Below are 15,172 nucleotides of genomic sequence, written 5' to 3' on the forward strand. Positions count from 1 at the left end.
TAATTACATTTGGTTGCTTTTGAATTGAGCTTTTATAATTTATTTTGTAATTTGTTTTTATTTTTGCGATCATATAATTAAATAAAAAACAGTTTCACCAAAAAAAAAATATTAAATTAAGCAGAGTTTATGATCTAGTTTGTGGATTTGATATGTTAACTTCAAGCCGATCTTATATGTCGTTCTCTCAATATTTTTTTTTAAGATGCCATCTTGATTTTTTTTTTTTAAAAGCTAAACCATGTTTTAATCAATTGTTTGAATGTTTTAAGACAGGTCAAGCCTATTGAATCACATTAAAAAAAGTTTCAGACGGTTTGATTTGAAATCCAAGTTAAGTAAAAAAAAATCATGCTAATAAATTTTAAAATTAATCTGTTAGACCGAGTTTAATATTATTATTTAAGAGTTTCCCATGACATTTTTGTATGCATCACATTGTTTTATTTAAATTTTGTATACATCACATTTTTTTATTTTTAAAAAAATTACCACAATTATTTGACTGTTAAAGTTTAAGATCTTTTTCAAGTACAACTATTATCCCACGTCAATTATAGAAGATGCAAATTCTCAACGAATGCTCTCTTAAAAAAACACTAACTTTATGGCCGCTTCGCATGTATGCACTTACGAATCTATGCTTATACTTTTGACCCACATACTTTCTTTGTGTTCAAGATCTAAAAATATTGATCATGGATGTGAGCTCCTTGGGCTTTAAAGCCTAATCAGATCGAACAAAACCCCTTTACTATCAACTTTTTTTTTTTTTTTTTGGAAAGTCGTATTAAAAGTGATTAAATTAATGAATTATTCGAAATATTAGTAAAAACCAACCCGAAATACTTGTTTTTCAAACTTATTGGATATTTTGGGTTAAAAAAGTAAGAAAAAGAATTGGTTTGGTTCATTTTAGGTTTTAAATTTTAAAAAGTGAAAAAACTAAACAAGCACAATTCAAATCAAACTAAACTAAAAAAATAATTATAAACTAAAAGTCATTAAATAAAAACCTATATAAAATAGCTTATTAAAGACCAATTTATTTTTAGTGGATTCAAAAATTTTGAATAAAAAAGAGAGGATTTGGGTTGGTTGGTTTTTTTATATTTTAAAAATATTTTTTAAAAAAATTAATTTTTTTTATTTTAAATTAATTTTTTTTAATATTTTTAGGTTATTTTGATATGATGATATTAAAATTAATTTTTTAAAAAATAAAAAAATTAATTTTAATATATTTATAAGTAAAAAACATTTTAAAAAATAATAACAGATGTTATGCCCCTGAAAATTCCACACATGAATCCATTCACACACGTAAGAAGAGGAGCCAGCCAGTAGCCGAGAGAGACAAGAAGCATGGGTTTGCAGAAGCCAACCACCTCCTGCACACCGAAACACGAATAGAAAGAAACCGAACAGCTTACAATAACAAGTTAATAAATAAGAAACAAGAAAAACGAAGCCCTCTCCTCCTCTGCCTTCCATCTCTCTCTCTCTCTCTCTCTATCTTTTATTTTTCCCCGATACAGAAACAGATACACGACATAAAACAGATACACATACTGTTCTGTCTTCCTCTTGTTACTCTCTGTCTCTGTCTCTGTCTCTCGCTCTCTCTCTCTCTCTCTCTGTGTTTTTTTAGCAATACAAAAAAGCTTTTAACTTTATTATAGCAGTAATAAGAGAGATCGAAGTTACAGTTTCGAATCTCTATGGAGCAACTTGTTAACTTTATTATACGGCCTCCCAGGTATTAAATCTCTCTTCTTCCCTTCAAATTTGATTGGTTTTTATCTGGATTTTGGTTTGTTTGGTTGATGATTAGAAGTGGGAAAAGAGAAGGATTTCGTTTTGAATCTTGGTCGTTTCCTATCTGGCTTTTGATGAAAATTGGAAACCCTTTTCTCCAAAGTCTTAATTTTTATATTTCTTTTGTCTACTCATTAAAATAAAATAATAAACAGCATGAGATTCAAATTTGATTTTAGTTCCTTTCTATCAGTTTGCTTGGCAACCAAAAGGAGTTTTGATTTATTAGTGGGATTCAAATAATATAACTTTGACTCTTTACTTTGCTCGTGTGATTTGTTCAGAATCCAAGATCTTTCTGTGCTAATTTATGTTTATTTTTTGTTGTTGTGATATTCTTGTTTATAATCCCATGGATTGATTACTCACTTTCGATCTTTAGATTCCAACCCGTGTATTGTATCAGGTAGTTTTCATTTTTATATATGAAATCGTATTATGGTGCATAGCAGATAGTCTATATTGTCACTATTTCTCATATTCTTTTGAAAGTTGAAGGGTGCTAATCGATGTTTCTGTATGCGCTGTGTTAAATTTCAGTAGTTGTTTTTACTGGTTGGCATGTGGGGATCAGGACCTTTTAGTTCTTTTGCTTTTATTAACTTGATTTTTCTACTTTTGGGGTGTTTCACGTGGTATTGAAAGCATAGACTGCAAATGAACTTTCTGGGAGTCATTAAATTGGCAGTTTAATTGGATATAATTGATACTAGATGCTGAACCATTTCGATGAGAATCAGATGAAGTTCCTAAATTTATAGACACTGAACTATTACAGGTCAAATGTCTGTTTAAAGTCAATCTCGCACTGTCAATGTCAAACACTGAGTTCGGTCATCAAAGACATCTTGTAGATCAGATGCATCCTCTTGTGAGCTGATGTATGTTTGATATCTAAAAAATTTCGCATCATTGGCTCCATATATGTTCTTATTTTCATTATTTAAGAATTGGTTCCTTAGAAGAAGAAGAAAAAAATGTTGCATCGGTCTCTTTAAGAACATGAGGGCATTAGTGTATGTTGCATGCTGAAGTGATGCGATTATGCACTGCACTTCTTATATAACTGGTATATTGCAATAAGTGCAGGCAATTAAAATCTTTGCTGACTAGATACCTGTCAAATGTATTGGACATTTTCTTTGTTTATATTTTTTTCATGATTCTGTCCATTTTTGGTCTGTAGAGCTGAATACAATCCAAAACATGATTTGTTGGATCAAGAGTTCATGTTGAAAGGAAAATGGTACCAAAGAAAGGATATGGAGGTAAGTGCCACTCTATATGTGTGGAAAGGTCTTTTTTTTTTTATGTTTGATTGTACTTGGTTTATGTCTTCCTCTCTGTTAGGCAAGTATCTCAAGCAGTAACTTGCTAAAAACCTCTGATATGTTAGTTGTCCTGTCTTCTATTGTCATCAGCTAGATATATATAAAAACAGTCTAGTAAAACAAGTAACCCTAGCAATTGCACATACTTATCAAGCCTAATATAGATTTGCTGAAGTTTTCATCAAGATTTCCGAATCTTTGATACTTTGCAACTCGTCATCCATGTTACAATTTTTAGGTGAATTTTTTAAATCGGAGGTCCTACAATATACCCATATAGCATAATTTTTTGCTGGGTTAGGCGACCAATTGTTTTCTTTACACTCTTTCTTACCGGGATAATGGAATATATAGGACTGGGCACTGCAGTAGCAACCTAGTCATGGTCCACACACCCAGTTACTCATGGACATTTCCACATTTCACATGCACAAGAGATTAGAAACATTGTTAAAATTATTTGATCCTTCCTTTCTCATGATTTCCCATTGAAAACATTGCAAGTGATGCAATTGAAAAATGACTTATAATTGTAAAAGAGGATTAAAGATTTATTTCTTCCATGCACTTTTTTCTGCAAGGAATTGACAACTATGGACCTTCTGTTAGTAAATCATTGATGTCTTCTTTATGCCTGCTTGGAAACTTGACAAATTTGAAGTGATCGTTGGCTTATGTGTAAGGTGCTTTCAATGTTCGCAGGTTCAAAATGGTAGGGGAGATGCTCTTCAATGTAGTCATTACATGCCCATTGTTAATCCCCAAGAAAAGCCTCTGCCATGTGTAATATATTGTCATGGAAACAGGTAACTGGTTAATCAGGGTTTATTGTAATGTAGCTTGCTGTCTGTAGCACCTTACAGATGGAGTCTTCTAGTGTTCTTAGGAACCCAAAATTTTGGATGATGAAGAATGAGAAAACAGATTAAATTGAAAGAGAATTTTCTATAGTCAACAAGCGTATTATATGCCAATATAAAGTTCCTTTTGTTTACCCTTGTGAAAATGGAGTAGCGAGTGGAGTGACTTGCAGCTTTATAGAATGATCAACTTAGTTAAGATTTTGCATTGATTTCTTCAATCTTGTGTTTCACAGAACTGATTGTTACTAATTGGTATTGTATCTTTATTTTTTCAGTGGGTGCAGGGTTGATGCTAGTGAAGCTGCTATTATATTGTTGCCTTCAAATATTACTGTTTTCACCCTTGATTTCTCAGGATCCGGACTTTCTGGAGGAGATCATGTCACTCTAGGATGGAATGAAGTAAGTTCTGGCAATTTATCAAAAACATTTGATGGAAGTTGGATGCTCATTGAGTAACTGCATCTTTTTTTCCATTGATTGTCAAAACATTTGTTAATCTCCTAGAGAAATTGTTTATACACCACATGACCATTTATTGTTATATTGGCAATTGCTGTTCTTCAATGTTGAAAATCACCATCTGAAATTCTTTGGTTGTTTTCTAGAAAGATGATCTCATGGCTGTCGTTAATTATTTGCGGGAAGATGGAAATGTCTCTTTGATTGGCTTATGGGGCCGTTCAATGGGTGCTGTCACTAGGTTCTGTTCATTCACCTCTATTTTTCCTTTCTTTTCCTTTCCTTTTTGTATCTTTTTTTTTTTCGCTGTGTAATTAGTCTAGGTTTATGCTCACGTGGACCTGTAGCAGTGTTAAGGCCTTCCCATTTACTTATCTACCATTGATTTCACAGCCTGATGTATGGAGCTGAGGATCCCTCAATAGCTGGAATGGTTCTTGACAGTCCCTTTTCTGATTTGGTTGACCTAATGATGGAACTTGTGGAAACTTACAAATTCCGTTTACCCAAGTTCACTGTAAGTTGATACATTCAGCCACATTATGAGAATTACATCATTCATTGATTCACATCGTTGGTGTATTTTGTACAATGATTTATAATAACAGGAAATAAAAGAGCATACAAGCATGTTTATTATGACAGTTTTTCAATTAATTGCATAATTTTCCTGAAATGTTAATAATTGGAAACTACATTAATGATATTTTCCCCGGAATCACCACTACTGGCTCAAGTAAGGTTTACAGGATTTTTACTTGCATGGAGAACTCTTTCCTCTTGATTTTTTACTGTGATATCATTGTGCTTAGATCTTCTTCTTCTTTTGGGCTTTTATTGGAATTTGGATGGTTCATTGGAAACAGCTCTTCTACCCTGTAATTTTTTCATCATCTTGGTCTTAATAAAATCGAATTTTACTTGCACCTAGATGATGGCAGTAATTTAGTTTACTTGGAAACAGCTCAACTACCCTGTAATTTTTTCATCATCTTGGTCTTAATAAAATCTAGTTTTACTTGCACCTAGATGATGGCAGTAATTTATTTTACTTGGAAACAGCTCTACTACCCTGTAATTTTTCCATCATCTTGGTCTTAATAAAATCTAATTCTACTTGCACCTAGATGATGTCAGTAGTTTATTTTACCATTAACATTTATTGTCTAGCAACTTTGGTGCATAGCCATGTTTAATGTTTCTGGCATTCTACTGTTCCCGTCATGAATCTTAATTTTATCTTCTTTACACATTAGCTCTTTATTGTTGCATTATTTTAGCAGGTCAGTTTTGTTGTTGTTGGGGTAAGTGTTAACCTTCCATTGTGTATTGAAGGTTCTTTCACTCTTCATTGTTTTTTCCCTAATCTCAACCACCAGACTCCTTTAATCATGCACATGTAATGATGAGTGCACAAATGTTCTTCTAGTCATGGCTGTCGTGTTGTCTCACTATGTTTATTTTTGTTGCTTGTTCTAGGTGAAATTTGCTATCCAATACATGCGTAAATCTATTCAGAAAAAGGCAAAGTTTGACATAATGGACCTGAACACCATCAAGGTTCTCTCTCCCCTGCAGCTTTACTTACTTTATTGTGTGTTGCAAGTTGAAGCTTCTGGATGATAACTATAAGTCAATTATTAACCTGTTCATAGTTGTCCCATCCGACATGTCTTCTGGTTTTTTTTTATCAGTTTCATGTATTTATGGTATGGGATAACCACTTGGTCAAAATGGAAAGCTAATATGTAGTTTAAAGAATAATAGCTAATTTGTTAATTGAAATTACAGTCACTATTAGATGAGCTAGTGTGTGACTCTCCACTGTATTTTTACCTATATGCGTGACATCTTCATCACGCTGATGATAGTTGTAGGTTGGTTTTGGGCGGTTACTGGTGGATTTTATACAAGTGTTTAACAAAGAGATGTCAAAGAAGTTGCAAACAATTTTTTTAGTGAATGAAAAACTTGCATGGTGTTTCATTGAACTGCTTTTTGTGTTAAATTTTATCATATTACCTGGTATTCAAGAATGTAATTCCTTTATACTTTTTTGTATTACAGGTGGCAAAATCATGTTTTGTTCCTGTTTTATTTGGGCATGCCATTGATGATGATTTCATACGCCCTCATCACTCACAAAGTATATTTGAAGCTTACATGGTAAGTTTCTTTCATTTAGTGGCGAAAATTCAGAAGTAGTTGTGGTCTATTGCAGATAGAAATTTACTGTGCTTAAAATTTGCTCTAATGCTGGCGTTTTGTTAAGTTTGTAATCATGGTAAACTTAATTGTTTTCAGTTTTAACAAATGATAAGTGAAATCTGTTCTACTCTGGTCATATGCACTCCAAGCCTCAGCCTGAGGTTAATTTGGAAGCTACCTGAATACAATTGACAGCTGCTTCTTGGCCAGTGATTTCATATTTGAGTTCTGAGTGCTCCTAGTCATGCTAAACATTAAATATATGTTCTGTATATCTTCAAAATCTCTTTATTGGAGGAACGACTCCCAAAGATCCTTTACAATGATTTTTTTTGAAATCTCATCAAATGTGATGTGTATGCTACTCTTTTCTGTTTTTTGAAACTCTTGCATTTGGTTTGTTGATTTCTGTTGCCTGGCACTTAGTATATATAAGATTTTTAATGCACAAATTTTGCAGGGAGACAAGAACATTATCAAGTTTGAGGGAGATCACAACTCTCCACGCCCACAATTCTATTTTGATTCAATAAATATATTTTTTCACAATGTTTTACAACCTCCTGAGGATGAGGTGGGGGGAACATACTTTGAAACAATGCATGATTACTTTGGTAAGGTAAATTGAACTGCATTCATCTGGTTGTAGCCCTGAAATTTTTGGAAGTGCTAGATTTCATATCTCCTATTTGTTTTGCCAATTGATGATTGTTTTTACCTGCAGGATAGTTGGAGCTCTTTGCATAAAGTTGGCCATAACCCAGAATCTTCAGTTGTGCATAAAGGTATGAGTCATTTACCTTGTGCTGCTTAGCATCTTACTGATGATTTCTGTCTAAACTTTATTTGCCAACTTTTTTTCATTATCTTATTTATTTGTTGTTTGTTGTAGAACCATCATCAAGCAGTACAGCAGATGCCATTGAACAAGTTCGGTCCAAAACACCTATGAGTCGGATGGAGGTCAGTGATTATATGCTGTGTTTTTGGCTTGAAATGTTAAAATAATCCCTAAAAAAAAGAACCCTTAGTGTAAAGGGTAAAGGTATGTATGGTGCAGCATATGTTTAATTAACTGTTCCATAAAGTAAGGATTGATCTGTTTAATGGGTATCAATAATTTTTATGGTCCTCTTCTTTCCACTCCCCATGCACTTCTGCTGAAGGGGGAGGAGGACAAATGCTGCCTGCACTTTATGGGGATAAAGCTGTGCAAGGAATTAAGCTAATTTCATAAACCGGGAAGGAGTAGTGGTTTGGATTATTTTTTCTGTATTATGTTGAACTTCTTACAATTTCCATGGAGCTTCTGCTCATTATCACTTTGATTCTGCTCAGGTTCCTATGGATATTCAACATAAAGACCTTCAATCTGAAGTCGAGGTATCCTCTTGCCCTTTGCAACAGAATGCTCTAGTGACAGATTAGCACAATTGTCAGCTGGTTCACTCTATGAATCATATGACTCGAGCTGTGTTCTACCTCATCTCTTTCCTAGGGGCTGGAGTTAATATTTTTTTATAACTCGTAACACTCTGGCATGCTTTGCTGCAGCATGAAGAAATTGGTGATGATCATTTGCCATCATCGTCCAAAATGATTAGCTTTGAATTATCCAACGGTCATCCTTGTGGCCCACATGTTCCAACAACAATGGATGACAATCAATATGTGGAATACCAGCTGGAGGACTTGGCAGGTTTTCCATGTGATATAGAGGAGGAAGAAAGGGTGAGTCCTGAACATTGTGTGTGCAAAATGTTCATCTATTTGAAACTTGACATGCTGCATATTTCAGATGTTCATGGAAGCAGTAATTGAGTCATTAAAGGACTTGGAGATGCGACACCCTAATGCAGAGGGACAACCGGCCAGTGTCAGTCCAGCTTCTGTTAAATATTCACAAAAAGATAGCGGTGATGCATCTTCAATTGTAGAACATGGCAATCCTTTGAATACACCAACTTCTACTTCAGTAAAGCAAAAGACAGAATCGACTTCCTCTTTAGCTGTCAATGACCAAAATTTAGCAACTGAAGGTCCTTCTCCCGCTACAAGTGCAGCATCTGTAGGAACTACATTTGACACTCCGTCATCCATAATGGGGTCAGAAAGCACAACTACCTCTTCTCGAAGTGATACTTCAGGAGGTGTCCACAGCTCAACAGGTAGTGACTTGTCAGGTAATACAAAAGCCACATTGACTGTAGAACGGAATCCAGCAGGCCACGTTATGGATGGTTTGCTGCGTCGTTGGGATTTCAACTTGTTCCGAAATGGTAGGTGAAAACCAAAATCATATTTTTATGTTTCAAGAATGCCATGATATTTTGTTTTGTATTTAAGATAGTGCCACGATTCAGTGCTGTAAAATATGCAAAAACAAAAGCAAGAAAATAGATTCCGTGTTTAAAGTTGATTGTGTTGGTTCTACAGACTGTAATGATTCTTTTTACTCCCGATCAGGGAAACACATCTGTTAATATAATTTAAATAAAGAGTCGGATTTGGTAGGTGATAAGCTGAAACTGAAATGTGGTTCAACATTTGCTCCTGTTCTCCGCTCGGCTTCACAGCTTCTTAGCAAGAGTACAAGTTGGGCATCTCGATTCAATCTCCTTGTTGTGTTATCCAACTTGAATCTTTAATCTTTATAAACATCATGTAACTGAAAAAACCTCTTCTGGTTTCTACTTGCATTATGGCATCGAACTTGGAAATTGTCCCAGTCTGATTGGTATAAAATGGATGCATTATAACTTGCTAGTCTAACCAAGAGCCCATTCCCCCTTTTTTTGGTTTTTTTAAAGGTAAAGAGTACAAGGAGTGAAACTAGGGAATTATAGTCGCTCACTGTAACTTGACAGCAAGCTGAAAGGATCACTTGCTTCAAGGTTTGCCTGCTTTATTAATGATCATGTCCAATCTCTGGGAAAAACAGAAAGATCATCTGATTAACGGGGGGGCCTCCCTATTACATTAGCGTTTTTCAAGTACGTATGAGAATCCCTTAGAAGTCAGAGCTATAGTTCCTCTTTTATCGTACATCTCGAGTAGTAAGTAGAGTTTTTTTCTAGATTAACGCAGTTCCATAAAGTATTGCCTGAGCTAACATAGTTGGGAGAATGTAATATATGCATGTTCTATTGATATGCGCTGTACTACATGTGCAATCTCTGTACGCGCATGCAGTATAATGTGCAACCTATGCAGTCGTGCTTATACGACATGCACGACCCATGTAGTTTACACGTAGTATATGCACGACGTATACATTCGCACATGTACTACATGCATGACCAAGGAAAACAAAGTGTCTATGCATTTCTCAACCCTCTGCCAATGAGAAACACAATTTAAGAAACAATTAGCCTTTTGATGAGCTTGTACCATCAGAACCATAAGCTTATCATCGTCTTGTATGATAATTAATCTTATTTGTAGTGTCTAAATGCTTAGCATTCCCAACCTTATCAAAGTGAAGAACGACACGATAAAAACCAAGTATTAAATATGTTGTGCTCAACATCGTTAGTAGCATCACGAACTGTGGCAGCAACTCTTTGACCCTCATGTATTGAAAGATTTATCTAATATATAACAAAATAATATATCATCATTTATTTTTTTTATATGTTACGAAAAAAACTAATCTATACCAATTTATTATCTCTAAATGCACGAAACTCATAATTATCCATATTATGTGTTGGTAAATGTGAAGGATCATGTAGATCTCTTAGAATATGCTCCTATAATAGTGTGATGAATTTTCCTGTTATGTTCATGTATCAATAACATATAAACATCTAACTCGATAGATGAATATCTTTTTGTAAATATGTGATATTTTTTTGATGCCAAACCTATCTCACATGTCAAACAATTAATTTATTTAATTTCTTGATTAAAAAATTATATTTGTAACGTGTTAAAATAATTATTATCGATCTCCAATTAGGAGTCTTCTTGTAAACCAATTAAACTTGTTTCTCCAAACATCTGGAAGGTCAATGTGGAGATGCTCACACAACCATAATTACATATTTATAATTTAAAATATTATAAAATATTTAAAATAAAAATCTGGTTATAAAATATAATATCAAATTAAACTTGGAGGAGCAATAAACATCTGCTGATTCTGACATTCATGCTTGACATAGCTGGCTGTACAAATAAGCAAGCATTGCCGTGCCCCAACTATAAGCACAAATGACAGCAAAGTTTCTTGGGTTTTCTTTGTTTTTTTGATATTTTTTTGGATTTTCAAAAACATGGGGTAGCAATAAATATCAGTAACTTGATTCTTTATTTGCAAAACATATACAAATGCATAAATATCATGTAGAGAAAAAAGAATCTCCTAAACTTGGCGCTTTCATATTCACACGACAACTTGTTTGGAACTTTCTGCTGCACAATTTTACCTGTCTTCCAGCAACTGCAATGCAGTTTCAACAAGTGAGTGAATAGTTGTGCTGTGGCGACTCAGCCCAGAAGTGCCTGAGAATATGTTGAAGCTTTCAACTTCAGCCGTGGATTCTAAAACCCCCTCCAATTCCTTCTCCAACCCCAGGTCCTTGAAAGTACGTACATTCGCCGTGTTATTCCGCATCATCCAAATCGCCAACTCTATGGAAAACCTTCTTATTCTTGGAACCTTGACTGGTGGATTTTCGTAGTTTTTGAGAATCTGGAGTATTTTGTTGGCTAGTTCAGCCTCTTTTATACCAGTTCTTTCAAACATGATGTTGGATTCTTGAGGAGTCATGAATTTAAAAGCTTCGGCAGCTAGTCCTACCATTACTTCTTGTAGTTTGTTCTCTTCAGACATAACTGCCTCCAGCACCTGCAACACGAGGGGAAAGAGTTGAAAACTAAGTTTCTGTTCAGAAGTACTTACAGTTTAGATCAGACTACAAAACGAAATCCTGTTTCCCATGCCTTTTCTAAACATAGAAACATAATTTATAGAGAACTAGAAAGCACTTACCGTGGGTACAGCAGCTGCTACGCCCTTCAACTGGTCGAAGCAATCTACTCCCGTATAGGTGCACAAGTTCCGTAGAATTCTTGCAGCATTTACCCTGAGCAATGGGACCTCCAGTGCTCCAACTAGCCTTTCCAGTACTTTTAATTTCAAAATGCGAAGACAATTCCTTCTGCTTTCCAAGGCCAGCATTGCTAGAGCATCTCCTGCAGCCATTCTTGCATGATTCTGATTTTCGGGAATTCCTTGGCTGAAGAAAATGTGGAATAATTCCTTAAGAACTCCACCCGTGCCCCCAATCCTCTCCTTTGCATCCTCTTCTAGTGCAAGACTGGTTAATATCTCTATGCTGAGTTTTTGTAGCATTGGGTGTTTTTCGCCATGCCGTAGAATATCTCTAATATTGCTGATGGTGAAAACTATCTCTGAGATTTCTCTTCGAAGATTATTACCAGTTGTGCCTGTTGTACTTGCCAGCATCATCACCAGTTGCAGAGAACGTTTCACTGTCAAAATCTGAGATGGTGTTACATTTTCATCTTTCAGCAACCTCTCTTCTACATGTGTGAAATCAATGATCTTCGGTAGGAGGCCCCTTGTATTTCCAATCTTCCCACAGTTATCATGGTCACGAGCGAGCTTCTTCAGGATAAGAAGTCCTAAATGATTAAATGTCCAGAATCCATAATGTGCATGATCACAGATGATTGTCTTTTCACCAATTTCATCAGCTGTGGTGCTGCAACTTCTATTGGTTTGTAGCAGAGATGAAATTGACTTCAATGCGCCAGGTATTCCAGCAACCCGAAGGGAGTTTTGCTTCTTGCCGGCTAGTTTTGATAGTATCTCTGCAGCTGACCTCCTGATCTCTTCTTCCTGCGGGTCTTTCCAGTTCAATACCTCCACTAATCGGTCTATCATTGATATATTTGTCCCAATGTTTTTGAGAGTATCATCAGAAAACTGAGGATTCATCACAAATTGACGAAGAATTCTAGCTCCAATGAGCTGTTCATCAGGGGAATTGGAAGCCAATAGATCCATAGCAAAAGTAACCATGTTCATTTTTAGGCCATCAAAGATACTGCCTTCAAGACACCTAGAGTAGGCATCGTAGAAGAACCTTCTGATCGAAACCATGCCTGAAAGCCCCAAATCACACTCTTTGCTCACCTCTTCCAGCAGTTTACAGTAGCTTGCCTTCCACTCCCAGTAAGCTCTCTCCATCAGAAACAACAGAGCTTCTGCCAAAGCCAAAGAATAGAAAATATTCAGTGCAGATTGTCGGTTCCTCTTGTCAGTATCCCCTTTCTCAACCTCACCATAGTTATGTTTGATGAGTTTCATCAATGATAAAACCACACAGGCTGATGCAGATGCCAGCTGGAGCCAATAGAGAAGCTTGCTGACATTTCTTGAAAGAAAAAACCATTGAGCATATGGTAGAATAGGAACATCTGAACTTGTCCATGTCCGAGTTAGCTTCCTCTGGACTCCCCAGTTCCCAGAGATTTCTGCATCAGGATTCTTCCTTATTTCTCTGGTATGCAGACTCTGCTTGTGAACCCGTGTTATTGGCCTAAAAAGTGCTTTCACAGTTTCAATAATGAAGTGGGAGCTGGATCTCAATGCCCGGAAACTGTTAATCCCAGCATCAGTAATTGACCACGTGGCTTGGTGTTGCCATTCAAGCTCATGGCTCCTGCTGTAAATTCGAGTCCCTTCAATCAACAGAATAATGGTGATAAACCAGAAATCTGTTTTATCCAAAGTAATCGCAAACCCTCCGAGAAGAACAACAGTTGCCCAGATGAACCCGAGGGTTCCCAGGCAAGTAGCTGCCTTCTCAAAAATGGCAAGGCGAAGAGCAAAGAGTGTGAGTTTCTTCTCCGGTGCAGGTAATGTTGGAGAAACAGAATTTCCAGTGCTACTGTCTCTCTTTCCTATATCACTCTGAGGCTCAAAAATGGTTGCAGAGCCATAGGTTTCGCTAAGCCTGCGAAGCTCGTCAACCGGAAAACGAATGCTGCCATCTTCTTCCGATACGCCACGATCCATACTCACCGGATTAGACCAACCTTCAGTTGTGCAAAACTTGCCTTTGGAAATGCTAGAGTGGCTTGATTCTTGGACTATGGTGTTTGTGCAAGAAAAAAAAGAGAAACTAGGATTATAAAACGAAGAGAAAAACTAGCTTAGGGAGCACGTTTAATTTGTGAAAATGTAGAGAAACGTTAGAAGTTGCTCTCTATTTATGCAGTTTTTCCTAGGAAGTTTTGCTCAGCTATAAAACTTTGCCGGCAAGGGTTGTCCACTCTACTATCCCTCTCTCTGGTCATGTGATGGCTTATTAAAGTCGGTTGTCTCTCACCAATAAGTCTCCTCATGGGCCATCTAAACCAGCCGAAAGCTTCTTTTTCTCGCAAGCAAAACTAGAAAGTTAACAAACCCTTTATAAAGCTGGAGAAGTTGCTTGCACTTTTCCATGTCCTTTGCTCTTACAATATTTTACGGTTCAATCTGTTTTGTTTTCCTGTTCTTGGGGGTACAAGAACAGGACCATTGAGCGTGCTCTGGAATGCATCCAAGTAGCCTTTGATTAATCCTGTTTTTGTTCATGGGAACACGCAGGAATAATTGCCAACTCCAGATTCCCGAGACGATTCCTGTTTGAATGATTAAGATGATAGTGATGTACACTCCACCTTTTCATTTATTGCTTTATTATTGTTATGATTATTAACAGAACCAACCCATAATTCACAATGATTCAATGAGGATAAATGGGGTTTTTTTCATCAAGTTGTTGTCCTTATTTCCTTTAAGAGGGAGGGACACGGTTAATTTCTTTTTCTTTTTCTTTTTCTTTTTGACTCATTCCATTTCTGGATTCTTAAATTTGATGACTTAGTCAAGGTCTTTACTAGTGTGAATTTAGCAATTTGGCTGGTTATCCATGGCTTGCAGAAATAGATATACAGAAGGACTCTTCTCTTGTGTCAAGGCAAAGGCTCCTTTCAATGGGATGGGACCCACATTCCTCCTTATCCCTTAAACTACACGAACAGCTCGGCTTTGATGGAGACCTTGCTTTTGTCAGACCATAATTAATAAGGCATAAGCTAGGTTGGTTTGTAAATTGTAATGAACCGGATTGACGTCTCCCACACCATTCAGGAGCCTTGGCTTCCACTTGACGACGGTGCAAGATAGTCACTTTGCTTTGCGCGTGGTCTTCATTAGTATGGATACTTGACGGGGGAAACCAGTTCAAATCTTCGCCGGAATAGAAAACGGAAGATTGGGACAAGCAAAGTCTCAGGTAGGCCTGTGCAAAACAAAATTTTCAATAAATAAATAAACAGAGAGAGAGAACCAACAATAGTAGAGTGACTACCAATCGCTATTTCTTTCAACATCCAGCTTCCAATTCTTTTGTATTTTCCAATGGATTCTTCTTCGAAGAAATAGAGTTGATCCTTCAAACATCAAAATGC

At 36.1% G+C, this 15,172-nt stretch overlaps 2 protein-coding genes across 2 annotated transcripts; one reads left to right on the top strand and one right to left on the bottom strand.

Annotated features, from left to right (window-relative positions):
* The first annotated feature begins 1,311 nt into the window (after positions 1–1,311).
* LOC118034550 (uncharacterized) lies at positions 1,312–9,195 on the top strand. The gene is made up of 14 exons (XM_035039885.1): positions 1,312–1,759; positions 3,005–3,086; positions 3,852–3,955; positions 4,288–4,414; positions 4,621–4,715; positions 4,868–4,991; positions 5,954–6,034; positions 6,542–6,640; positions 7,143–7,301; positions 7,407–7,467; positions 7,575–7,645; positions 8,021–8,065; positions 8,237–8,413; positions 8,481–9,195. Exons 1-14 carry the CDS (start codon positions 1,722–1,724, stop codon positions 8,967–8,969), a joined length of 1,752 nt encoding a protein of 583 aa, XP_034895776.1. The 5' UTR covers positions 1,312–1,721; the 3' UTR covers positions 8,970–9,195.
* Positions 9,196–10,975: 1,780 nt separating this feature from the next.
* LOC118034548 (uncharacterized) lies at positions 10,976–13,967 on the bottom strand. Its single transcript, XM_035039880.2, has 2 exons — positions 11,679–13,967; positions 10,976–11,534 (listed from the first exon to the last, which is right to left on the bottom strand). The coding sequence occupies exons 1-2, from the start codon at positions 13,731–13,733 to the stop codon at positions 11,109–11,111; spliced, it is 2,481 nt and encodes an 826-aa protein (XP_034895771.1). The 5' UTR covers positions 13,734–13,967; the 3' UTR covers positions 10,976–11,108.
* Between the last annotated feature and the right edge of the window lie 1,205 nt (positions 13,968–15,172).

The sequence above is a fragment of the Populus alba genome, chromosome 10 (genome assembly GCF_005239225.2).
Source record: "Populus alba chromosome 10, ASM523922v2, whole genome shotgun sequence".
NCBI classification, from domain to species: Eukaryota; Viridiplantae; Streptophyta; class Magnoliopsida; order Malpighiales; family Salicaceae; genus Populus; species Populus alba.

Bases quoted from the DNA above. Each gene is read 5' to 3' on its own strand.
- LOC118034550 (XM_035039885.1), top strand. From the start codon at position 1,722: ATGGAGCAACTTGTTAACTTTATTATACGGCCTCCCAG. The intron at 4,716-4,867 runs GTTCTGTTCATT...TTGATTTCACAG, and splicing joins TCAATGGGTGCTGTCACTAG to CCTGATGTATGGAGCTGAGG. The intron at 4,992-5,953 runs GTAAGTTGATAC...TGCTTGTTCTAG, and splicing joins TCCGTTTACCCAAGTTCACT to GTGAAATTTGCTATCCAATA.
- LOC118034548 (XM_035039880.2), bottom strand. From the start codon at position 13,733: ATGGATCGTGGCGTATCGGAAGAAGATGGCAGCATTCGTTTTCCGGTT. The intron at 11,535-11,678 runs GTAAGTGCTTTC...CTCGTGTTGCAG, and splicing joins TAGCAGCTGCTGTACCCACG to GTGCTGGAGGCAGTTATGTC.